The 27677-nt window shown below is 39.7% G+C and overlaps 1 protein-coding gene across 3 annotated transcripts in view; it reads right to left on the minus strand.

Moving 5' to 3' along the window:
* Positions 1-27677, minus strand: part of NHS (NHS actin remodeling regulator) — a 339250-nt gene that overhangs the window by 11659 nt on the left and 299914 nt on the right. For 2 of the 3 annotated variants that reach the window (XM_032475418.1, XM_032475420.1), the window contains exons 4-5: positions 4331-4393; positions 2153-2345 (exon numbers count right to left, since the gene is read on the minus strand). In XM_032475418.1, the coding sequence (XP_032331309.1) occupies positions 2153-2345; positions 4331-4393 (256 nt within the window). The remainder of the gene's footprint in view (positions 1-2152; positions 2346-4330; positions 4394-27677) is intronic. The other variant, XM_032475419.1, reaches the window with a different exon arrangement.

The raw sequence follows: 27677 nt of genomic DNA on the forward strand, positions 1-27677 counted from the left end.
TTTCCCCCTCGACACACTATGCCCAAGCCCTATATACACACACATGCTGTGAGGAAACAGCAGCCTTGAGATGTTTTTCACATCATCATGTAACTCTGCCTGTTTTCTCCTGCTGACTAAATTGGACACATTTTGGTTTAGCACCAGTATCTTATCAGTATAAAATAAAAATACAGTCTTCAGTTCTTCACTTAAGTGGATCTACCTTGTGTGCCACCTGTAAATAAATCTGGATTTCCCAGTCCATACAATGTGTGTCTGTTTTCTTTGGTAAATACAGGAGGCAAACCATGATGCTTATTAGTTTCTCTCTCCGTAATCACGTTATTGACATGCTACATGCAGTCCTATCAAAACTAGAATGATGAAGGAGGAGGTGAGGAGCTCAAACTCCTGTCTGGCCCAGGCACGCACCATGAATTTTTCAGAGTGAGCTTTGCCTCGAAAGCCATAAGCTAAAAGTGCTTTGGAATCTGGTTGCTTCATCATTTATCCTGACTGTTAAACATGGGGCAGAATGGCATGTTAAACCTTGGTTCAGCTATATAATGAAGCAGTTTGAGTTCTGCTTAGCTTCACAGTGACAACAGTTTCTAGAACTCACGCTGAAAAATCTGCATGAGAAATCATATGATGAATAATTACAGTACTATTGGAGAATTCATACTAATGAAATTTTCCTTTCTTAGTTCCAACCAAAGATTAAAATCCTTCACTCTAATCATGATAATTATGTATCATATGGCATACAGACACAGATATTTTGTGTTACGTGGACATAATTAACAACTTTCTCATTAAAGCTCCTGAAATTAACATACAATCTAGACTTTAGTCTGAGAGTTCCTGAAATAAAGCAGAAGTAAAGATCTTCCCTTCTCCTGAATCACAAGACCCATAATCAAAGGACTAAATTTGAAAACCAGATTTTACTTACAGTGTCATGAAGAAAGCAGGTGCTGCTAATAATCAGATGTTCCCAGAACTGAAAGTTAGTTTAAAAGGGTGCCAAAATGATCCATTTTGACAGCTGAACTCCCCTAAGCCATCTCATTTAGCTTATGGAGATCAGATAAAGTGCCCATCCTTAGAACAATTTATCCTACAAGTTGGATAGGTCTTCAGGAAAATTAACTCCCAACTCACAACCAGCTGACCAACTAGAACTCCATTTTGTCAGGAAGAAAATAGCTACCCTGATACCTGGTCATCATTTGTTCCCCACTTTATATGAGAGAAATTTGAATAAGGTTAATAATGGCCATGTCCAAATGCATCTTCAGCAGCATGCACTCTTTGGTTACATTGTACGAGGATGAAAATCTGTTATAAAATGGCCATTCTGAGATTTTCAACATATGAATAAATTAAAATTTAACTGTTAGAGATGTTTAAAGAAAGCCCAGTGGAGAGATCATTTAATTTCTGTCTTTGAAAGAGTATTATTTTACTTACAACTAAGATTACCAGATTCTAAGATCACCAATTCTGGATATTACAATTGCTGCCAATAAACTTTTCAAGAAGAGTCCAGACAGGCTTGCCTTCAACCCAGACTAATATCCAAAATCTCAGTACTCAGGTGGAGGAGAGCAGAGTGAACAGAAGACACGCGTGCTGGGTTTAGAGTAGAATTCAGCCTTCATCTATACATGTATTTTTAGGTCAAAAATCCCTAAAACCAATGCAGAGGTCTAAACGATCTTTTAAACAAGCCTACTGTCATCCCAAGGAAGCATGGAAACAGATTTTACAGTTGATCTACAGGATCATTACTTGCAGTTTTAGAAACCTGGGGTTTGCTGTTTTCTTTCTTGCATTGCTACGCATCATTATCATATGATTAATCACTGCCACCTTCTCCATTCTTTCAGGCAGCTATGGCCAAAGAGCTATTTGGTGACTTTTTTTTCCAAAAGGAAACTGTCTGTCATTTACATAACAAGCGGCCCAGCAGAACATATGCAAATTGATGTTCAAAACCTGACAAAAGCATATTGAACATCTTCTGGGTTGTATTCTGATGAAAAAGGTATTATTTGTTTACAAAGCGGCATTCTTAACTGGTACGCCCAGCAGCACAGGTTTTGACCATATTTAATACACAGAATATTCTGACCCTACTGCCCCTAAGAAAAGGACAGAACGATACCAGTGACATTGATGGGAATAATGCAAGAAGAAATCACTTGGGCATCTTGCTTCATCTTCTCCTCCGGCGTCGGGAGAGGTAGTGCTTTGCTCCAGTTGGTCTGCTTGTCCAGTGTTGAGGGGATGTTGTGTACTGGGTTTTTCGGCCTCTGCCCTAACATGACATCTGTATCTTCGTCCTCCGGGGGATGGGACTGCAAATGAAGTACACTCAGACTCAGCTATCATGGTTTATACTTAAGCACACACAAGGAATTTCAGAGTTTAGTTAAGAAAAATGAGGTCAGAAATAAACTTTCAGGTGAAAGGAAGAATTCCTAGAAATAGTAAGTACAGCTAATTAAAAGTCATAATTTCAGTAGTCAAGCGACACAAAAGGAAAAAAAATAGGCTAAATAAACATGCTTTTCAGATCAAAGGTAATTAAGAGGAGAGTCAAGGTAGCCAGAAATCCCCAGACTTCAAACTGAAGATGTGAGTCTCTAATCCAGTGAGAGGTAGATTGACTTTCTGGATATCTCTCTCGCCATAAATTCTTCCTGAAAGTCTTGCAAGCTCTCGGTGACTAGGATCAAAGGGAGAAGATGATTTAGATGCCTATGAACAGGTTTGGAAAACTGGCCCGAAAGCCTGGAGTCAGGAGACATTCCAGAACACATCACCTGAAGGACAAGCCGACCTAGTCTGAGAGGCCAGATTCAAATACAAGGAGTTAATTTTACTGCGGGATGATGGCCTTTGTGAATGACATTTTAGAAGCACAGTTTCATTAACACCGCACGTGTAAAAGCGAAAGTGGAGAATCTCCTTTCGCCAACAGCAGTGGAAAATACAGATGCTGTTACTGGGGGAAAAGAGTCAAGTGGGTTTCTTTCTCAAATTTGGAAGAGTAAAACAGTCCTAGTTTATTTTCTTTCAGCTTTGCAGTGTGAAGCTTTTCTTCCAGCTGTGTAGTTAGAGACCTTGACTTCCATGTGATGTTGGAAAATTCTCCATCCAAACCCTTGAGAGATATTAATACTGTCTGACTTTTATTTCAGGGTTGGGCTTCTGGCCCAGATTTTTAAAAAGGCTCCATCCCAATTTTGATTTCAGGGTTGGGTTTCTAAACTAGATTATTAGAAGACTCAGTTTTCATTACTGAACCTAGTTTTCTTTCTTTCCACGATTTGTAAGAAGGTGGCTGTTTGTATAAAATAAACATTTCCTCCTCTTATTCTAGTTAGGTTTTAAAAATATTCTGTCCTAAAATCGAGATTATTTTAAAAAAAATGCTCATCCTCACATTTCGAAGCATCATGCCCTGCTGACTCAGAGGATTTCACATATTGTCAAATGAACTGTTCTCAAATCCCCTTAAAGAGAAGATTGCAGAGACACTTGTTTTAAACTAACCACCAGCGTTTCCTTACCTTGTCAGAGGTGTCTGCAGAGTCCCTCAACACACCCAGCAGGATATTATCCACCCCCCCTTGACAAAAATGTGTTCGCCATGAACGTTTTTAGTAAAACATTGCAGCCTTCTCTCTCTCCAGCTTTTGTGCAGATTCCCAGCAAAGCGAATAGCTCAAATAAAGTTGGGGCACAAAAGACTTTGTTTCCTAGGTAACTTCCAAAAAGGAAAAAAGTTTAGTGTGTGCAGAAGAGATGAGAGAGCAGGAGCTGGAGAGACCCCCCTATCCCAGGCCACATGTTGTAGGCGATTCCTTCCTTCAATAACAGTGAACCGGGAAACAAAGAAAGAATAGTGACCTGACTACAGGCTCTGACCGCAGCCAAAAGCACTTTTTATTTAATGGTGACAGGGACAATTGGCTGCCAGAGAATCCTTTTGTCCTGTTCTCTTTTGATTTGAGAAGCTGAGCCTTTACAATTCTGATAAATATAGGGCAAGTTGAAATTTCTTTCCTCTGAAGCACAAAGTCCAGGAATGGAGTTAGGTGATGCCTCGAACAGCCTAAACTATACCTTAGCGGGGGTGGGGTGGGGTGTAAATGGGAAAAAAGCCAATGACATGAGTGTCTACATTATGTTTTATTTAATTCAAGTTAGGAAGATACCACTCTTTAAATTGATTTTAAGGGATACCTGTTAGTTAGAAGCAACAGTCTGCCATAAAGTTCAAAGAGAGAAGAAAGGGAAAGTGTCTTTAGAGAGCGGAATAGGCTGTGACCAGTACCTTTCTACTCCATGGGGTCATGTGGCAACATTCAGTGGGGGAGGGCGAACGGGTGCTGTTAAACTATGAACATGAAATGCAAAAAAAAAAAAAAAAAAAAAATTAAAAACATGCACACAACACGTAGTATAACCTGGTTAAGCCAAATCTATGGTATTAATGAATGAATATCCTGGAATAACTAACGCCCGCCCTTCCTTCCGAACGCGTCTTTGTTTTATGAGAAGTGGCATAAATAGTGGTTAAGAGCGCAGTCTCCGGAGCTAGACTGAGTGCCAGGCCTGACTCTGCCAGTTATTTGCTGTGTACCCAGGGGCTCCAAGGTCCGTTTTCTCATCAGTAAAATAGGAAAATAATAGTATTTACCTTCCAGGGCCATTGTGAGGATTAAATGAGTAAATATACATAATAGGCTTAGAAGAATCCTGGCACTTAATAACGTTAGTGTGACCTGCCGCCGCTGCTGTTGCTACTGTCACCCTTACCTGGTAGCTGCGAAATATCTGTGAAGTTGTCTTCGTAAATTGTAACTTTCTATTTTTTAGATCCCAGTCCCATTTGGTAATTTGGGAGAGACAATTATTTTCTTTCCTTAGAGTGAGTTTATTTTCTTGTGAACCACTTGGAAGAAAATTTCTTGTGTATAATTTCCTCCTCTGGACTGCCCAAAATTTTCCTCTTCCTCATGTTCATAGGCTATGTTTGAAGACAGGTTTCATGGGTGTGTGACCTGTGCAGTCACACAGGGCCCCACACTCAGAAGGACTCCTTAGTTTAATGCTTTCACTGTCTTGAAATTCTTAGTTTTTGAGTACGGGGTCCTGCATTTTCACTTTGCACTGGGCCCCACAAATCATGTAACAAACCCTGTTTGGAGAATAACCTAGTAACCAGAATCCTCTTTTCAGGATCTACTGAGAAGGACAGTGAAACTCTTAAACTTGAAACCACTTTCAGCTTTGGATTCAGTTAGCTCTCTATTACAGCACTTTCCACATATAGCATTGCTATACTGTAACATGAATTATCCCTGGATGTGGCTTTTTATCTATTAGGTTATGAATTCCTAGGGATCAGGGGCCACATTTAATTTTCTTTTCAGTCTTCCATGATGCTCGCAAAATGCCTCCTCATTGGAAGAGCTCAACAAATTATTTGTGCACTTGAATGATACCAGCTCTGTATGTTTTTAGCAGTGATGGGAAACCCAAATAAATTAAGGGTCGTGCTCAGGCTCTCAGGAGGAGACACCACAGAATCCAAGAGTACTTACCGTCTTAGTGCGAATAGGCGAAAACAAGTAGGGGAAACCACAGGCAGTGCCTGGTTCCATCAGGAGCTCAGTATTGATGTATGCAGTTCTAGTTATTCTTAAGCCTGTGGCACACATGTATTTCAGGGCAGTGGTGAGGAAGACTCAAGGTCTAATTCTGTTTTAAGTTTCTAAATTTTCACTGACAGGGTTGCTCATTAATTTTTAAGCAAGGCAAATGTCATCTCCTTAGGCCCAGTTAACTTTGATCTAGATCTTACTGAAGACATATGATTTTGTAGGCTCCCCCATTGAAAGCGATCATTTTGACAGATGTGGTATATGTGGCCTGAGTTCAGAGAATACCTTGGCTCTGTCATAGGACTCAGTCATAGATGCTGATATGCAGGTCTCTCAAATAAGACTGCAGTATGCAAAATAGAGAACTCAGGGAAGTAGGAAAAAGGGAACCTGAACGCAAAGCCTACATGGCAAACGAACCTGTTTCCAAGAAACCAGAGGTGTCTCAAAAAAATTACACAGCAGGAAACTGCAAGGCAGAAAACATTAGTGATATTAATATCAATATATTAATTTTGGTAGTTTGTCTTAAATCTCCTTAGTCAGCTTTCCTGTTGAGTACTTTTTCCGGGAGTGAGGGGTGAGTGGTTTTCCTCATCTGTATGAGAAACGCCCCCATCCCATAAACAAGCATGAGGTAACACCTGGGAATGACTAAGGCTGGCAAGTCCAGAGAGAGCGCAGACCATTTGGTTTGGTCACCCACCATCATTAAGTCAAGGTCTCTGTGGGTTACACTCCACAGAAGATTCCCTCTCAGCTAGTTGATTTACAATATTATGTCAGTTCCCAGTGTACAACCCACTCTTTTGATAGTGGCGCCGACCTCCAGCTTGTGAGAGCTGAACCTAGGCACTCCTGAGCTTGTGTGTGGAAGGATTGTGTCCTTTGGTTCCACCACCTAGAAACAAGCACTCGGGCCCCTGCAGATGGTCTGTCGATGTAGAGGATTTAAGTTTATAATATGCAGATGGGCTATGGTTTTATTCCTGCCATGAATTAGTAACTGCCTTAGTGTAGTGTTTTAAAGCATCTTCTTTCCTGGATATTTGGTCAAAGGGAAAAAAATCGTTTTGAATATTTCTGATTAGACTTTTATATGGTGAATAAAATAATCAGGTCATACCATTTTCCCCCTAAATTATCTGAGAAATAAAACTGCAAGAGAACTGCTACCTCGGGGCATCTCTGCATGGCCCAGCATGCCATTCCTTAATGTGCAGATGGATAAGGTTAGGAAAAGCTGCGTACTGATCAAACTTGTATGAACAGAATTATTCTTTAAAGGCTCTATTTAAATTAATCTTTTTGCTTATTCAGAGTAAGACTTGTAAGGGCAGGAACCCATTTCTTGTTCACAGTATTCCTACTGCCTCAGTAATGCTCAGTCAATATTTGTTGTACTGCTAACACCGCCACGTGCCTGGCATAAGCAAACAAAAATCCTCTCTAAAGAAATAGTGTCAAATTATTTCTACATATAATTGTTTAGTATAACATCCAGCACAGAGTTAAAGATAATAAGGCAAGGAGGAGACAAGTCAGCATGAGCAGGAAGCATCCCAAACAGCAGATGCTAGAAGCAGACCCCTAGGGAATCCTGCCATTGGAATTATTGCACCTGCAGGAGTAACAGTGATCAGCCTTAGCTTCCCCAGAATAAGAGTGTGGGAAGATTGTTAGACCACTCATTCATTCATTCAGGAGCATTTCTTTGATGAGGGTCAAAATCAGCCCCAGTATAAACAAGCTCTCAGATTAAAAAGAATATCTCCTTCATGAGTATATGCATGTTCACTGTTCGATTCTTTTGACTTTTCTGTACTTTTCATGAAATTTTTCATTAACAAAACACTGAAGGAAAGTGCAGAAAAATTTCTCCTTCCTTTTCCAGGCTTCCATTCTGGCCCTCCCACTGGTTTTGAGAGGCCTCAGACTCCAAGTTGCACCATTTTAGAATCAGCCACCACCAGTCATCTGGTCCCTGACAAAAGATGCTTCTTTGATGCTTTCACAGAATTTTTGTCCTTGCTGGCCCCATCAATTATATACATACTCTCAAACACTTTCCCTAACTTCCTATGGAACTGCTTCAACAAAAGCTGGAGTTAGAACGAGTGTTCAGAATAAGAAATAACAGACATTATACTCAGAAGCAAAGAAATTTCTTTGGTGAATAATGAAAGAATATTTTCCAAATGCCAATTTTTCTTGTGATGTGTATGTGAGAAAAGTTCATGTCTCCACTTTTGTGGCTATGTACAAGTATTTGTCCAAAGATCTCAAACTTTCTCCAATCTTTCTCTTACTGCCCAAAGAAAAACAAATAATCCCTCCACAGTTTACTTGCTTTTCGGCTTTCTTTTATATGCTGACGGGGGCTTATTTTGCTTCAAAACTTTCCAAAAGACATCTGTTAAAATGTTGTGGGTATTCCAGCAGGAAATGTTTTGAAAAATTGGCTCTGGTTTATGATCTAACCGATACCGCATGGCATTTACAGCAGTCCACTTTCAGAGCTGATTTATTACTGTCATGCTGTCTTAAACATGAGAAATGTTTACTAGAGAGTAGATGTTGTGGCACATTTGAATACAGGAATAAAACCTTACAGCGAAGATGTCCATTGCGAGCCATGCTGGGTACCTAGTGAGGTGATCTGAGATCTTACTCCCATTCTGTCCTGGGGCCCGTTTGTCCTTAGACCAAGTCCTTGCATTTCTGCACATATTATGGCCTATCTGTGAGATTGAGGGGAACTTGTCTGCCTCAGTTTTTCTTTACTGGAGCGTGTGTACATGTTGTACATAAATATGAAGTGCTTTGAGCTTTGTGGAAGGCTTAAAGGAGTTTGGCAATACCTTCTTCACACATCACTCTTGCTGCTGCAATTACAGTGCACTGTTACTCCCTGAGACTGTCCCAGTCTCCTGCTGGCTGGCACTGCGCTCCTACCTTCCGGACATGTTTAATAGCATCGTTTTAAACTCATACTTGTGCTTCTCCCTTTCCTCTCTTCTCCCCTACAACCTTTACCAAAGTGAACAGCAGTGGGAAAACAAAATGGTGAGGTCAGAGTTCAGGATACATGCTAGGCTTTCCCTGTCCGAAGCCTTTCTTCCCTTTCCTGGTTTCTCCTTTGTCACTGCACTCTCCCCGGCAGCCAAGGCCTTCATATTTCCACAGAGGGCCTGAAGTCAGCACCCCAAGTGCCCCAGCCCTTCACACCACACTCCCAGCCACGGATGCCTCACGTCAATGTGCTGTGAACTCCTGGTGATACACCCAAAGGAGTAAGTCTCTGCAGCAGAATTCTGGACAGTGGTTGCAGCCTAGATATTTGGAAACAGGTGCCCACTGAAATCTTCCTCTTTTAACCACTTCATGCATTGATACCTGTTTAAAACACTAAAATGCCTGAACATTCAGGACTGGGAAAAATGGCCTTATCATTATTGGTATGTCTGGTTTTCCAAATCATACCTTCATTTCTCTTCCCTGACAGATATTGCCACCACCGCTTCCTCAATATTCCTGAGAAGCACTTTGCAAAAGAAAATATACAAAAGGCCAATATGCATATGTAAAGGCACTCAACATCATTTCTCATCAGGAAAATCCACATGAAAACCACAGTGATATACTACTGTATATGAGAGGGGCTGAAATTAAAGAGAGTAATAATACCAGGTGTTGGCAAAGATGTAAAGCAACTAGAACTCTCATAAATTGCTGGGGGGAGAATATTCAGTGGTGTAGCCACTTCAGAGATTGGCAGTGTCTGATAAACATATGTCTACTTTTTCTTAAAATTAATTTTAAAACTTTTTTTAATATAAGTATAGTTGATTTACAATATTGTATTAGTTTCAGGTATACAGCAAAGTGATTCAGTTATATATATACACATATATTCTTTTTTAGATTCTTTTCAATTTTAGGTTATTACAAGATACTGACTATAGTCCTGTGGTATGCAGTAAATCCTTGTTGTTTATCTATTTCATATTTAGTGGTGTATATCTGCTAATCCCATACTCCTAATTTATCCCACCCTCACTGTTTTCCCCTTTGGTAACCCTGAGTCTGTTTTCTTTGTGAGTCTGCTTCTGTTTTGTAAATAAGTTCATTTGTGTCATATTTTAGATTCCACATGTAAGTGTCATCACATGATATTTGTCTTTCTCTGCCTCACTTACTTCACTTACTATGATAATCTCTAGGTCCATCCATGTTACTGCACACAGTGGGATATCTATGTATGTGTGTGTACACACACACATATATACACCACATTTTCTTTATCCGTTCATCTGTCAGTAGACATTTAGGTTGCTTCCATGTCTTGCTTATGTAAAGAGTGCTGCTATGAACATTGAGGTGCATGTTATCTTTTTGAATTAGAGTTTCCTCCAGATATATGCCCAGGAGTGGGATTGTTGAATCATATGCCAACTCTATTTTTAGTTTTTTAAGGAAACTCCATACTGTTTTCCATAATGGCTGCACCAGTTTACATCCTACCAACAGTGTGTAGGAGGGTTCCCTTTTTTCCACACTCTCCAGCATTTATTACTTGTAGAACATATGTCTGCTTTAATTCTCTCTTAGGTATTTGGAGATAAGAAACATAAGTATGTCCACAAAAAACCTTTTACAAAAATATTTATAGCAGCTTTATTCATAAAAGCCTTCCCCCTGCCAAAAAAAAAAAAAAAACAAAACCTATAACTAGAAACTCAAATATCCACCAAGAGCAGAATGGATAAACAAGTTGTGGACTACTGTATTCATACCATGGAATAGTACACAGTAATAAACAAGAACATGCTACTGATACATGCAACATCGACCTCAGAAAAACCATATGGAGCGATAGAAGCCAGACACAAAGGAGTACCCTGCTCATTCACTTTTGAATCCTGTTGATAGATTGATGGACGTTTTGTGTATGAGATCAGCCCCTAGTGAGCAGAGCTTGGACAGCAATGGCAATGGTGCAGTTTTCACCCTAAGAGAGGCTTTCTGAAAAAGTGTGGAGCCACGGAGAATTTCCGTCCTTTTGATCTCAGCTGCAACTGAACAGAAATTCTTAGGGTGATAAAATGCAGAATGATTTTATGTATTTCCAAGTTCAGCAACACTTTGTTTAATGGCATTCTATTAATGAAGCAATTTAAATGTGCAGAGCATAGCAGAATTATATTTTGAAGCATGCGTGGAAAGTCATCTACACGTGAATGGAAAAGAGGGCCCCAGGGAAGCCGGGAGGGAGAACACTTCCACCGCCACTCCGTTGTCTATTCGCAGGAGTTGCTCTGGACTGTCAAGAAGAGCACAGAACAAGGCTCACTGGACCATGATCCCTGTGATGTTGCTTGCTGCCAGTGAGCATCTTATTTATCCCCTATGGCCAGCCTTGCCAAGTAGAGGGGTCATTGCCAAGGGCCACTCAGCGTCAGTCCTCAAAGGTTGCTAGCATCACATAAAAGACAGGGGCAGGGAAGAAGCAGGCTGGGCTTTGAAGTGCAGGGAAGAAGGAGGCTTTGAACTGCTGTAGCCAGCACAGATACCTTCACCCAAATCCCAGGAGCTGGCAGCGTGCGTCCCAGAACAGCCCAGACCCGCATGGGAGGTTCCTCCTCACCCTCCGGGCCTTCCCTCAGCTGGGGGCTCAGAGGCGCACGATAAGTGAAGAGCTGTTGCACGTTTGGTCCCAGGCAAGTGACACTTCTCCCTTGTAACTCAGGCCAGATGTGGCAAAAGCTTGGTAAGGTCATACTGGACCTCAGCACAGCAGATTTTTTTTTCTAGTAATGATGTGTTTTATATAATTCATATATATATGTATATATTTTAAATAGACTTTATTCTTTTAGAGCAGTTTCAGGTTCACAACAGAATTAAGCAGAAAATACAGAGTTCCCACATAGCCCTTACCACCCACACATATATACTCCCCTGTTGTCAACATCCCTCATCAGTGTGGCATATTTGGTACAGTTGATGAACCAACATGGACACATTATTATCAACCAAAGTCCATAGTTTACATTAGGGCTCACTCTCAATGTTGTATATTCTATGGGCTTTGACAAATGCATAATGACAAGTAGCCACCACTATAGTATCATACAGAATAATTTCATTGCCCTAAAAAATCCCTTGTGCCCCATCTATTCATTCCTCCCTCCCCCCCCTCCCCAAACCCCTGGAAACCACGATCTTTTTATTGTTTCTGCAGCTCTGCCTTTTCCAGAATGTCATTTGGTTGGGTCATACTTGACCTCAGCACAGCAGATTTTTTAAAAATAAAAAAAGGCAAAACCTTCCTGTACATAAGCCATGCACATTCCTTCTTTACTTTTCCTGTCTTTTTTTCCTTTTTTTAATTGACTCTTTTTCGGGGAAGAGGGGGTATATAATAGCTCCATGAACGTTAACACATGCAGAGACTCATGTCACCCTACCACAATCAGGATTCAGAGCGTTTCCATTGTCCCCAAAAAGTCCCGTGTGCTATCCCTGTATCATCACCATCTCCCCCGACTCCTAGCCCCTGGCAACCACTCATCTGGTCTCCACTGCTGTGGTCTTGTCTTTTTGAAAATGCCAGATGCAGTTGTACCTTTTGAGACTGGCTTCTTTCACTCAGCATAACTCCTTTGAGATCCAAGTTGTTGTGTGTATCAGTAATTCCTTCCTTTTTATTGTCAGTACTATTCCATTGTCTGCTTACACTTTGAACAATGAAATGTCTCAGGTATGCAAGAGAATGTCAACCTGAGAATATTCTGTAATGATGTGTACAGACAGGTAACTTTATTGGCTCTTCCACAGCCAGGATGATGTTTGGAGAAGAAAGAATTCCAAAACTAAAATCTGCAACAGAGAATTTTATTTCTCACAATATTTAATATAAACCAGACTCACTGGCTAATGTTTTCATTAGCTATTGTGCTGGCTATTAAGCTGTTGTCTGTCAGCTCCAAATAGATTTCTTCCCTACTCTGTTATTGCCTGGACTCTGCACACAACATTTCTTCCTCGCCAGCTGCTCCCTCTTAGGTTCTGTCCTAGGAATGTCAGCTGCTTGCTGCACTCACTAGCTCCGTGTCACCTAGTTTCCCATTTTCCATGTCAGTCTTACAATACCTTCCCCATATTGAATCCTCTCTATTAAAATAACTGCTGTGGTTACTATTCTCCTTACTGGACCTTGATTGATAAAAGTAGGTGGTACCCGGCTTTTGCCCCTGACTTGCTTGTGTCTGAGGCATCTGAAGTGCTTGCTACTTCCGGTTCCTCAGTCCAGTGAGGAAAATACGAATAAGTGTGATGTCCTGTAGGATGTCAAGATGATAACGATCTCTGCAGCTTATGGCAGAGAGCAGGAGAGCTGATGTAGTCTCAAAAGCAAACTGCTTCTGATGACCCTTGAAAGTGGGTATAAAGGAAAAAAGTATCTGCTGAGGTCAATAGCTGTATCATTCCACACACTAGGTGTTGTGCTGATTTGTTCCAAGAAAAATACCATATTGGAACAGCAGCTACAAAGTCACAAGCTACATACAGCCAGTCCCCCAGATCTGTCTTCCTGCTGCAAAGGCCAGACATGTGAGTTAAATGGAGAGTGCGCTAGGCATCACCACTCCTGCAATCTTACGTCTGAAACTGCTGTCAGGCTTTTCTCTCCGTAGCATACCATGCAGGAACCTCTAGAAATGGAGGAAATTAATCCTATACACACAGGGCCTCGTATCTTCATAAGGCACCACTCTTTCTGATCATGTTATTTCTGTGCTCAAAACCCTTCAGTAATTTCCTACGCCTGTGGAATAAATTTCGACTTTTTAGTCTGACATTCAAGATCCTTCAAGATCTGGTCTACTGAAGAAGCACTGCAAGCAAACCAGACTATTCGGCTTCATGTATATGCACTCCACTTTCTCCTGCCTCTGTGTGCTTGTTTTCATGGTTTCCTTAGCCTGTGATCCTTTTCAGATTTTTACTACCCCATCCTTCAAGGTCTTAAATGCTACCTTTACCAGGAAGTTTTAATTCCTACACCCGACCCCAATCTAACACCCCACACCAGTTAGGTATTAATACCTTAGATTCAGTAGCATATAATTTCTTTTAGTAATCATGTACTCTAGATGGCGGAGATTATGTCTCATTCATTTTTGTATTCCTCTAGGTGCTCGGTTAATTTTTTTCAAAATCAAGGAATAGGGGAGAGGGCATTCTAAGTGGAGATGATGTTTTGCGAGTGCAGGATATTTTCTAGAGACACACATGGAGTTTGGTTTGGCTGAGGTTTAGGATCTGTGCAAAGGATTTGTGGGAAATCCATCTGCAAAGGTAAGTTAGGACCAGATTGTACAGAGGCTGGAGAATTGGACTAAGGATTTTAAATTATTTCTTTAGGCAAAATGGAGGAATTACAGGTTTAGGATTAGGAAAGAATTTGTATGTCAAAGATTCTCATACCAAAGTTAGAATTTTTCTTAACTGGTTTAAAGGAGCAAACAGATGAGATAAGGGGAAATACCTAAGCTGAAGCAAGAAAGACTTAATTTGGATGGACAGAACCACTTTAAGACAGGTCATAAAACAACAAAATATTTCTCAGAGAGCTTGCAAAACCATTAAGGTATTTCATAAAAGCAAAACGAGACCTGTCTGGGACACTGTGGTATGTGTAACTCTTTTATAGCAAAGGAGAGGCTTGGTCAGCATTTCTTAGTCCCAACTCTTATAAACCAGCAGAATATTGGAAATCTCTAATGTGGACCCACGAAGAATGGGAAGGAGGGAAGAACCTGGGTAAGAGAAGACGGAGCAGGGGATGGGAGAGTGAGGCAATGAGAAGGAAGGTTTGTATCCCGGAGCAGGTAGATGCTGTTGACATCCCCTTCCTGCCATCTCTAGTCTTTCATCTTCTCTCTGGCTCAGAACTCCATTCTCAGCCTTCTAACTCTTCTGTAAGCTAGTTTAGTTGTTCTCAGAACCTGCCTTCTGATAAGACCTATTTTTTTTTTCTTCTTGATAGAAAATGGAAGAGTAAACATGGTCCTTGTTTATAGCTCTGGACTATGACCAAGGAGGTCTGGGTCCTAGTTTGAGTGATTTACTTCCCAATAAGGCTGTTGGAATGACCCCTGACCTTCAAAGGCACCCCCTTAGTAAGAAGAAAAGTATGGTTTGACAGATTTTTATTGTAAAATCCCTGGATGCCAGTGTGGTAAGTTAGAAAACTATCAGGCTATGAAATGACAAACCATCTCTGATAGTCTTTCTTGGTTCATTTTATCAAGTCTGACAAAGAATATTACCATGAACACAATTGGAATAAGTTAACCATCAACCTTGGTGATAAGGATTTAGGCCTCAGTATTTCTCTGGAACCTGATCAACATTCGCCATCAGGCTCCATCTTGTGTCGAGTATCTTTATCCAGTACCACAGAGACCATTAGACATCCTTCCTATCCCCAGATCACTGATGAGGGACACTTGGTAGACTGCTGGATCCTCTTACCACATTTGAGGAAGGATGACTTCCATGCCTGTCGATCTGGACATCAGAATCTAAGCAAGGACTTAGATTTCAAGAGTCCCCATAGGCTGAATGAAGCAATAGATGTTTCAGTGCAAGTGCTGACTCTGATCAGTAGGGCTCTGTGGGCTACGTGAGAAAAATGCTGTGGTCTATTGGGAATGCCTGCCTTAGGCTTGCACAGGGGAAGAACAGGTGAATAGCCCAAGTATTTGCCGATCTGAGCCTGGACCAAGGGGCCTAACTGATGAGGACAGATGAGCTGGACATTCCATTCAGCAGGGGATCAGGGAAACTGCTACGACAAACTAACTCCACACTCTGAAATGGGAACTATACCACGATGGTACAGTAGGGGCCGAAGTGTCATGTGCCATGGAAACTTCTAATCATCTGAGATTAGATTCTCTGTGGTCTTCTAAATTCTGTTATTTAAAGAAATTCTGAACTAAGCCTTTCCTGGCTGAACTTACCTTCTCCTGATGCCATATATCTATCATAGGCATTGGGGTGTAAGCCCCAACTGTGAAATAGCCATGGCTAAGACTATACATGTATTTTTATATATATATATACATATGCACATATTTTAAACTTTGTTTTCAAATATTTTTATTTTTATTCTTACAGAGAAGTTGCAAAAATTTGTAGAGAGAGTTTCCATATACTCCTTATCTAGCTTTTCCTAGTGTTAACATCTTGTGTAACCATAGTATAGTTATTGAAACCAGGAAATTAACATTGATATATAGCATTAGCTTATCTATTAATCTTATTTAGATTTTGTCAGGTTTCCCACTAATGTCCTTTTCTGGTCCACGATTCAATCCAGGATCTCATTGTGTTCAGTTGTCAAATCTCCTTAGTCTCCCTCAATCTTTGCCTATCATGATCTTGATACTTTTGAAGAGTACTGGCCAATTATTTTCTAGAATGTCCTTCAAGTTGGAAAGTGTTTGATGTTGTCTCATGATTAGATTGAGGTTACACATTCTTGGCAAGAATCCCACAGAAGGGTCATCTCAATGTATCACATCCGGAGGTCCATATATAGGTATGCCCATTACTGGTGATGTTAACTTTGATCACTTGATTAAGATTGTGTTTGCCAGGTTTCTGCAGCTAAAGTTACTATTTTCTCTTTGTAAGCAACTAGTATCTTGTGGGGAGAAACTCTGAGACTGCAAATATCCTGTTTCTCAACATAATTTCACCCAACAAATTTTAGCATCTATTGATGATTACTACCTATAAAAATTGTTACTGTCATATTTGGCTAATGGTGATTTTTTAAAATTTCCATCATTATTTCTGCATTTATTAATTAGAACTCTTCTATAAGGAAGAGCTACTCCACCCCCACGTATTTATTTACTTATCCCAAATTACTTATATCAGTATAGACTCATGGATATTTATTTTATACTGTTTTTATAATCTATTACTATCATTATTTATTTTATTGTCCCAGATTTGGCCATTGGGGGCTCCTTCACGTTGGCTTCTGTGTCCTTTTCTCATGCCTCTATTAATTTTTTTTTGTACTTTCTTGCTTTTTGGCCTCTTGATGGTATTCCAGGCTTATCTTCTATTTCCCCTAGCCCAGCCCTGGAAAGGAGCCGTGGTTTCTTTTACTAGAGAATGGTATTTAGAAATGAGATCTGAGCACTAGATGGGCTCATTGTTACCAGAGTGCCATTGCTTTTAAGGCATTCTCAGATGACAGAGCTGGGAAATACGTTTGTATACTCGTACACGTACACATATTTATTTTGTGCCTACCCATCTGCATATATGTGTGTGTGTATGAGAGAGAGAATATATGCATGAATTTATACTGATCCAGGAGGCTGATCTGGATGAGGATGGTGCCATAGCTTTCGAAGAATTTAAGGCTTTGGAGAAGGTGGACGTAGAGGGGAAAATGAACATACAGTTTCTTGACTAAAAGGCTGAGATGGATCATCCGCTGCTCTCTAGTGTCTAAGAACTGGGACATGAGAGTGCTCCTGTCTGCCAGCCCTACCCCAGGATACTGCTGCTGCCTGACAGCTCTATGTGTGCTGTGTCAGAACACACCTGCCTTTAGTGTCCGCCGGCCTTACAGAATGGCACACCCAGGCCATTTCTCTCCAGTATCCATTCACCACTTCCCCATTTACAAATATCATCTCCCCTGGTTCTGCTACTGAATGCCACACATCCATCCAGTCTGAGAAAGTGAGAGAGGGACTCATGCCAAGAACCAGCCAAGCATGTGCTCTGACTGATGCAGGCTGTAGCCGCGTGGCTTTCCCTCCCGCCAGGCTTCTGCCTGCTCCTGCTCGGCCCATATGGCCTTTGCCTCCCATTTCTCGGTCAGCCAGCCTACACCATTCACTGGATCTTCCAGTCTGCCTGCTTTTTATTATGCCTCAGAGTCCCCTCTTTTTTATCTGGCACCCTGTTCAATATACATCTAACTTGACAAGGTGGTTCTGTGGTCTGGCAGCTTTTATTTACCTGTGCTCATAATGAGCATCTGGGATGTTGTCTCCCCAGGAGCTTTTTGAGAACCAGTACTTCTCTCAGAAGAATGTGACCCTCTATTGGTCTGTCACCCTCTGCTCTGTCATCAAAGGGTGGCTGTTTGGAGATGTTGGTTCTTCAGAAAGTAACCATAGGCCTGCAGATCTGCTCAACTTTGGGGCATTGTCACCATCAGAATACCTGCTCGGACAACATGCCTGGGGACGTTCTCATGGCTTTTTGGACACACAGGCTGGGCACCCTGAAAGCCTCCTGTGTTCTCACCTCTGCAGCATGGCTGCCACCTCAGTGTTGTGTGCTCTGGGATGTTTTTCACGTCACGTTTCCAAGGAGAAAGAGTTATGGAGTTAGAGTTACAGAGATGCCTAACTTATGCTGTCCAAGAGAGTTCAAGATCATCCTTAGTATTCTGAAGGTTTTTGCACTTGGCAAATGATTCTGTCAGGAAGAAGCAGCCACAGTAGTCAGCTCCCAGGAGAGGTCAGAGCAGCGACTGTATTGCCACATTAGCTGCCTGGTTACATTGCCTTCCTACCTCCAGTGCTCATCTTTTAGAAACGTGGGGTCTAGTAGTGGTGGCACCAGTTGAGGTAGCGTTATAGGCCTTCCGGTGAGCCAGAGCTGCTTCTCTGCCAGAGTCAGCTTAGTTTAGACCTCACTGAATCAGGCTGTTGCCATCACAACATCTAAGTCTGTTCATCCATCTATCTACCTGTGGCGGAGTTTCTCTGACGGAGCTGCGTGCTTGCTCGCTACCTTGCGTGGGGAGGAAGATGTGCCCACAATTCTTCAGGAAGGGGATGGCCAGAGAACACACTGCAAAGGGAAGGGAAAGGAGTGGGGAACAGGGGAGTGGCTCATGTAGAAGTGAATGAGGAAATCCATATGGAGTGTCATTCTGGCTTTATGGTCAAGTGAGGTAGTACAGGAATTCTATAAAAGGAGAGAAATTTCTGATATCGGAATATTCAGTACCTCAGAGGCTCTCTGACCTGAATAAAGTCCCTGACTTTATGGCTTTTCCCCCTTTGGGTGGTATAGCAAATGGTTTTAGTCCATGGTTGTGCCTTATTGTTCTATTTTAGATTGTATTCATCAATCCATCAATAAATATTTGTGGTTAAAACAAAACAGAACAAAATAAAAATACTTCTTTCTGAAGTTACTTAAGTTAGCTATTTTCTTCCCCACCTTCTTCAGTGTGGTTAGGATTCTCATTTGTAATACAATTAGGTTTATTTATTATTGTTTGTTTTGCATTTGGGGTTCTCCTTATGTTCTGGTTGATGTTAATTATTTACTTATGGGGGTATGTGAAACCTTACCTGGGTTCTGAGAGTTCGAGCCACCACCAAAATATACTCAGAAGTGTCATTCTCCCTCGCCCTTACCACCGTCTTCCCATCCCCCCTTCTTTCTAACCTATTCCCACCCACCCCTGTTGGTAAACCGGTCTTACTGTTCTGGTTTATCCTGCCTGTCAAGTCAGTTTTGCTTTAACTCTTGTTTTGGAAAAGTGAATTTGTGCCAACATGATTGATATCTTAGAGGACTATTTGAGCTTAGCGTGAATTTTACGTTTGCTTACATACACTTTAATGCATAAGAAACTCAGTGAATGCAGGAACGGCAGCCAGCTGCCCCGAGCCGTGTAGGAACACACGCACTGCACAGACCTCAGACATCCCTGAGCCCCTTGGTTCGCCTCACGTGTTAGCAGCCACACCGTCTGCCCCTGGTGTTATAGCCTTCCTTCTGACCCATCCCTTCTCCTGACACCCACTCCACAAGCAAACCTCAGGGCCTTTTCTAGGTAAAGTGACACATTTATTGTAGTATGTATCTCTTACCCATTTCATGTGTGTAAAACTGTGCTACTGTTTTTTATTAGGTTCCTATCTGTGTGTGTGTGTGTGTGTGTGTGTGTGTGTGTGTGAGAGAGAGAGAGAGAGAGGGAGAGAGAGAGAGAGAGAAAGGCAAGCTTTTTGAGTGTTGTGCCCTGTATTCTTCATAAACTGTTTGGTTTCTATTGTGCAATTTTGCATGACGTGGAGATTTTTAAGGATGGCTATGTTGTGCTATAGCAGAATTGACTCTTTTAGACAAATAAGTGGATACCTGCATATTTTCTCATATACCCTTTGTAACAAGAAGGGTAGCACACTCTAGACACTCCTTGGGGCTTTGCCTTTGTCACTTAAGAGTATGTCCTGGCAGTCACTCCTTATTAGCTCATCGACATCTTCCTCATTTTTTACAGCAGCATAGTACTCCACTATCTGGCTGTCCTGTAGTTTATTCCATCATTAAAGGTATATATACTACAGAAAAGGGGCTAATATTACTAATGGATAAATACCTCTTACACACATCCTTGTGTGTATAGGCATCTTGGTTATTTCCAATATCTCATAATTGTAAACAATACTGTGATGAATAACCTTTCTGTAGTATTGGAGATGAATGTTTAGTGGTCTTGCTAGGGCAAAAAGTAAGTGCATATGTAGTTTTGTTAGATATTGCTGAATTCCCTTCCAGATAGGTTGTACAAAAGTTTTGATTTTCCATCAGACGTGTGTATGAGTGCCTGTCCCCTCCCCCCATTTCACCAATAGAATATGTTGTCATATTGTTTAATTTTTGCCAACCTAACAGGTGATAAATGGTATCTGTGTTTTTTTGCATTCCTCTAATTATGAGAATGAACAGTTTTTTACCTTTAAGAAACATTGTAATGTTATTTTCTGGATTGTCTGTTCAAGGCTTTCCCCTCCATTTTTCAGCCAGGTTTTTGCTCTTTTCCTTGTCTGTCAATTTTCAGAGCTATTTATCTACTAGTGATATTGGTCTTTTTTTTTCTGTGGTATGTGTCATACGTATTTTCTCCCACTTTTTTTTTTGTCTTTTGACTTTGTTTAAGGTGTTTGAGCATGCAAAAATAATTACTGTTCAAATTAATCTGTCTTCTCTTTTATTATCTCTATATTTTGAGTCAGAGAGCCTTTTCCTAGACTGAGGTCAAAGAATAATTCCCCCCTATTTTCACCCTAGTACTTGTATAGTTGCATTTTTATGTTTAGGTCCCTGATCCTTTTGGAGTTTAATCTTGTGTATGGTGTGAAGTATGGATCGAATTAAATGGTTCTCAACCAGGGGCAATTTTGTCTGCTGAGGGGATATTTGGCAGTGTCTGGAGACATTTCGGGTTGTCAAAACTAGGTGGACCAGTGCTCCTGGCATCTAGTGCGTAGAGGCCAGGGAGGCTGCTAAACATCCCACAGTGCACAGGACTGTCCCCACAGCAAAGAATGATCCAACTCAAAGTGTCAGTATTGTCGAGGTTGAGTAACTCCCATAAAATTTTTTTTTCTTCAAATAAATGGCCACTCAGTTGTTCCAGCATCATTAAAAAGGAACAACCTCTATCTTTGGCCTCAGTGTTTAGAGATACCACCTTTATCAGATGTTTTCATATATACTTGTGTGCATTTCTGGACTTTGTATTCTATTCTACTGGGATATCTGTGCCAGTACCACTCTGTTGTAATTATAAAGACTTTAAATATATTTTATATCTGGTAGGGCTAATCCTCCTTATAAGTTTCTTTTCAGTGTTTTCCTGGCTATTCTTTTTTTTTTTTCTTAATATAATAAACTTAAAAAAATTGCATGAAAGATTCTTTAAATTCTATAATGCTTTACAATTTTCAAGTTTCACACACATAATTTCATATAATCCTATAATAACCTTTTGTTCCCCCTGCCCTGGTATTGGCCCTTGCTCTTCCTTCTCCCCACTGGTAACCACTGGTTTGTTCTATATATCTCTGAGTCTACTTCTTTTTGTTTGTTTGTTTTATTCACTAGTTTGTTGTATTTTTTAGATGCCGCATAAGTGATATCATATAGTATTTGTCTTTCTCTGTCTGACTTCTTTCACCTAGCAAAATGCCCTCCAAATCCAGCCATGTTGCTGCAAATGGCAAATTTTTGTTCTTTTCTTTGACTGAGTAGTATTCCATTATACACACACACACACACACACACACACACATATACATATACATACACATACATATACACACCACATCTTCTTTATCCAGTCATCTGTTGATGGACACAGGTTGTTTCCATATCTTGGAAAGTGGAAATAATGCTGCTATGAACATACGGGTACACGTATCTTTTCAAATTAGTGTGTATTTTTTTGTTTTGGGGGGTTTTTGTTTGTTTGTTTGTTTTTTATATATACCCAGGAGTGGAACTGCTGGGTCATATGGTGGTTCTATTTTTAGTTTTTTGAGAAACCTCCACACTGTTTTCCACAGTGGCTGCACCAATTTACATTCCCACTAACAATGTAGGAGTTTTCTTCACACCCTCTCCAGCATTTGTTACTTGTAGACTTTTTGATGATAGCCATTCTGATCGGTGGGAGGTGATAACGTCATTACGCTTTTGATTTGCATTTCTCTAATAATTAGCAATGTTGATGTTCTTGTGCCTTTTGGCCATCTGCATTTCCTCTTTGGAAAAATGTCTATTCAGTTTTTCTGCTCATATTTTAATTGGGTTGTTTGTTTTTTTGATGTTGAGTTGTATCAGTTGTTTATATATGTTGGATATTAACCCCGTTATTGGTCATATTGTTTGCAAATATCTTCTCCAATACAGTAGGTCGTCTTTTAATTTTTGTTGATGTTTTCCTTTGCTGTACAAAAGCTGTTAAGTTTAATTGGGTCCCATTTGTTTATTTTTGCTTTTGTTAGCTTTAGGAGATGGATCCAAAAAAAAAAATTGCTGCAGTTCACATCAAAGAGTGTTCTGCCTATGTTTTCCTCTAGGAGTTTTATAGTATCTGGTCTTACATTTAGGTCTTTAATCCATTTTGAGTTTATTTTTGTATACAGTATTAGAGAAAGTTATAATTTCATTGTTTCACATAGAGCTGTCTAGTTTCCCAAGCACAGATTGTTGAAGAGACTGTCTTTTCTTCATTGCATAGTCTTGATTCCTTTGTCATAGATTAATTGACCATAAGTGTGTGGGTTTGTTTCTGGTCTCTATTCTGTTCCATTGATCTATGTGTCTGTTTTTGTGCCAATACCAAACTATTTTGATTACTGTAGCTTTGTAGTATAGTCTAAAGTCAGAGAGTGTGATTCTGCCAGCTCTGTTTTTCTTTCTCAAGATTATTTTTTACCATTTGGGGCCTTTTGTGTTTCTGTACAAATTTAGCAATTTTTGTTCTAGTTCTGTGAAAAATGCCATTGGTAGTTTGACAGAGAGTCCACTGACTCTGCAAATTGCCTTGGATAATATATTCATTTTAACAATATTGATTCTTCTAATCCAAGAACACAGTATATCTTTCCATCTGTGTCATCTTCAATTTCTTCCATTAGTGCCTTATAGTTTTCTGAATATAGGTCTTTTACCTCCTTAGGTAGGTTTGTTCCTAGGTATTTTATTCTTTTTGATGCGATGGTAAATGGGATTATTATCTTAATTTCTCTTTCTGGTACTTCATTGATAGTGTATAGAAATGTGACAGATTTCTATATTTTAATTTTGTATCCTACAACTTTACCAAATTCATTGATGAGCTCTAGTAGTTTTCTGGTGGCATCTTTAGGATTTTCTATGTGCATTATCATGTCATCTGAAAACAGTGAGTTTTACTTCTTCTTTCCCAATTTGGATTACTTTTATTTCTTTTTCTTCTCTGATAGCTGTGCCTAGGACTTCCAAAACTATGTTGAATAAAAGTGATGAGAATGGGCATCTTTGTCTTGTTCCTAATCTTAGAGAAAGTGCTTTCAGCTTTTCACCACTGAGTATGATGTTAGCTGTAGGTTTGTGCCTTATGGCTTTTATTATGTTGTGGTATATGTTCCCTCTCTGCCCACTTTCTGGAGAGGTTTTTTTTTTTTAATCATGAATGGATGTTGAACTTTATCAAAAGCTTTTTTGTTGCATCTCTTGAGATTATCATGTGGTTTTTAATTCTTCAATTTGTTAATGTGGTGTATCACATTGATTGATATGCAAATATTGAAAAATCCTTGCATTCCTGGGATAAATGTCACTTGATCGTGGTTTATGATTCTTTCAGTGTATCACTGGATTCAGTTTGCTGGTATTTTGTTGAGGATTTTTGCATCTATGTTCATCAGTGATACTGGCTTGTAATTTTCTTATTTTGTGATATCTGTGTCTGGTTTTGGTATCAGGGTGATGCTGGCCTCACAGAATGAGTCTGCAAGTGTTCCTTCCTCTGTAATTTTTTGGAATAGTTTGAGAAGGATAGGTGTTAACTTTTCTCTTAATGTCTGGTAGAATTCACCTGTGAAGTCATCTGGTCCTGGACTTCTGTTTGTTGGGAGTTTTAAAATTACTGATTCAATTTCATTACTGGTAATTGGTCTGTATGTATTTTCTCTTTCTTCCCGGTTCAGTCTTAGGACATTGTACCTTTCTAAGAATTTGTCCATTTCTTCTAGGTTTCCATTTTATTGGCATATAGTTGTTCATAGTCTCTTATGATCCTTTGTATTTCTGCAATGTCAGTGGTAATTTCTCCTTTTTCATTTCTTATTTTATTGATTTTGACTCCCTTTTTTTCTTGATGAGTCAAGTTAAAGGTTTATCAATTTTGTCTATCTTTTCAAAGAACCAGCTTTAAATTTCATTGATCTTTTCTATTGTTTTAGTCTCTATTTCATTTATTTGTACTCTGATCTTTATGATTTTTTTCCTTCTACTAACTTAATAGATTTTGTTTGTTCTCTCTCTAGTTCCTTTAGGTGTAAGGTTAGGTTGTTTATTTGAAGTTTTTCTTATTTCCTGGGATAAGCTTGTATTGTTATAAACTTCCCTCTTAGAACTGCTTTTGTTGCATCCCATAGGTTCTGGATCATTGTGTTTTCATTTTAATTTGTCTCTAAGTATTTTTTGATTTCTTCAATGATCCATTGTTTGGTAGCTTATTCTTTAGTCTCCACATTTTTGTGGGTTTTTGGGGTGGTTTTTTTTGCAGTTTTTTTCTTGTAGGTGATTTCTAGTCTTACAGCATTGTGGTCAGAAAAGATGGATATGATTTCAACTTTCTTGAAGTTACTGAGTCTTGCTTTGTGGCCTAGTATGTGATCTACCCTGGAGAGTGTTCCATGTGCACTTGAAAAGAATGTGTACTGTGCTGCTTTCAGGATGATCTGCTCTATATATGTCAATTAAGTCCATCTGGTCTGTTTTAAAGTCTGTGTTGTCTGGGAGGGTGGGCAATGGCTCAGTGGTAGAATGCATGCTTAGCATGTACAAGGCCTTGGGTTCAATCCCCAGTACCTCCATAAAAAAAATATAGTCTATTTAGTCTGATAGAAGTATTGCTATTCTGGTTTAGCATATTGCCTGCAAACTGCTATTTACATGGGATACCTTTTTCCATTCCCTCACTTTCAGTCTGTATGTGTCTCTAGATCTGAAGTGAGTCTGTTAGGCAGTATATACAAAATATATATGGGTCTTGTTTCTGTATCCATTCAGCCACTCTATGTCTTTGGGTTGGAGCATTTAGACCATTTATATTTAAGGTAATATCAACATGTATGTTCTTATTGCCATTTTGTTATTTGTTTTGGATTTATTTTTATAGATCTTTTTCCCCCTTCTTCCTTTATTCTCTTGTGATTTGATGACTATCTTTACTGTTACATTTGGATTCCTTTTTCTGTGTGTGTGTGTGTGTATATGATAGATTTTTGGGGTTTTTTAAAATTTTTTTTTTTTTGGTTGGAGGAGGTAATTAGGTTTATTTATTTATTTATACTTTTTGAGGGAAGTATTGGGGATTGAACCCAGGACCTCATGCATGTGAGGCACATGCTCTACCATTGAGCTATACCCTCCCCCCATTTTTGGCTCTGTACTTTTCCCCTTAGGTTTTCTTTCTTTCTTTTTAACTCTTGGGGGATAGGTAATTAGGCTTATTTATTTATTTTTAATCGAGGTACTGGGGATTGAACCCAGGACCTCATGCGTGCTAAGCAGCTTACTCCAACACTGAGCTATACCCTCCCCCTATGATAGATTTTTGGTTTGTAGTTACCATGAGGTTTTTGTATAGCAGCAGTCTATATTTTACACACACACACACACACACACGATTGTTTTCAGTTGCTGATCTCTTAATTTCAAATACATTTTTAAAACCCTGCATTTGTACGCACCTTCCCTCACAGTTATTATTTTTGATATCATATTTTACATCTAATTGTTTTGTGTAGCTTTTAACTGCTTATTGTGGATATGGATGATTTTACTACTTTTGTCTTTTAACCTCCCTACTAGCTTTGTGTGGGGATGATTTCCTACCTCTACTGTATGCTTGCCTTTACTGGTGAGCTTTTCCATTTTGTAATTTTGTTTCTAGTTGTGGCATTTTCTTTTTTTGCCTAGAGAATTTCCTTTAACATTTGTTGTAAAGCTGGTTGAGTGATGTTGAATTCTTTTAGCTTTTGCTTGTCTATAAAGCTTTTGATCCCTCCATCAAATATGAAGGAGAGCCTTGCTGAATAGAGTATTCTTATTTGTAGATTTTTCCCTTTTATCACTTTGACTATTTCGTGACACTCCCTTCTGGCCTTCGAGCTTCTGCTGAAAAATCAGCTGATAACCTTATGGGAATTCCATTGTATGTTATTTGTTGGTTTTCCTTTGCTGCTTTTAGTATTCTCTCCTTATCTTTAATTTTTGTCATTTTAATTACAGTGTGTCTTGGCGTGTTCCTCTTTGGGTTCATCCCATATGGGACTCTCTGCACTTCCTGGACTTTGGTGAATGTTTCCTTTTCTAGATTAGAAAAGTTTTAAGCTATTATACCTTTTAAGTATTTTCTCAGGCTCTTTCTCTCTCTTCTCCTTCTGGGAACCCTGTAATACAGATATTAGTGCACTTGATACTGTCCCAGAGGTCTCTTTAATTGTCCTCATTTCTTTTCATTCTTTTTTTTTTTTTTTTCTGTTCAGTGGCACTGATTTCCAGCTCACTGATCCTTTCCTCTGTATCTATTAGTTTACTATTGATTCCTTCCAGTGTATTTTTCATTTCGGTTATTGCATTCCTCATCTCTGTTTGGTTGTTCTTTGTATTTTCTTTTTTTCTTTTTTTTTTCCAGTGTTCAGCACAATTTTTCAGTCATTCATGGACATATACACACTCATTGTCACATTTTTTTCTCTGTGAGTTATCATAACATTTTGTGTATATTTCCCTGTGCTATACAGTGTAATCTTGTTTATCTATTCTACAATTTTGAAATCCCAGGCTATCCCTTCCCACCCTCCACCCCCCTGGTAACCACAAGTCTGTATTCTCTGTCTGTGAGTCTATTTCTGTCCTTTATTTACGCTTTGCTTTTGTTTGTTTGTTTTTGTTTTTGTTTTTTAGATTCCACATATGAGCGATCTCATATGGTATTTTTCTTTCTCTTTCTGGCTTACTTCACTTAGAATGATATTCTCCAGGAGCATCCATGTTGCTGCAAATGGCATTATGTTGTCGGTTTTTATGGCTGAGTAGTATTCCATTGTATAAATATACCACCTCTTCTTTATCCAGTCACCTGTTGATGGACATTTAGGCTGTTTCCATGTTTTGACTATTGTAAATAGTGCTGCTATGAACATTGGGGTGCAGGTGTCATCCTGAAGTAGATTTCCTTCTGGATACAAGCCCAGGAGTGGGATTCCTGGGTCATATGGTAAGTCTATTCCTAGTCTTTTGAGGAACCTCCACACTGTTTTCCATAGTGGCTGCACCAAACTGCATTCCCACCAGCACTGTAGGAGGGTTCCCCTTTCTCCACAGCCTCTCCAGCATTTGTCATTTGTGGATTTTTGAATGACGGCCATTCTGACTGGTGTG

The sequence above is a fragment of the Camelus ferus genome, chromosome X, assembly GCF_009834535.1.
Source record: "Camelus ferus isolate YT-003-E chromosome X, BCGSAC_Cfer_1.0, whole genome shotgun sequence".
Taxonomy (NCBI): Eukaryota; Metazoa; Chordata; class Mammalia; order Artiodactyla; family Camelidae; genus Camelus; species Camelus ferus.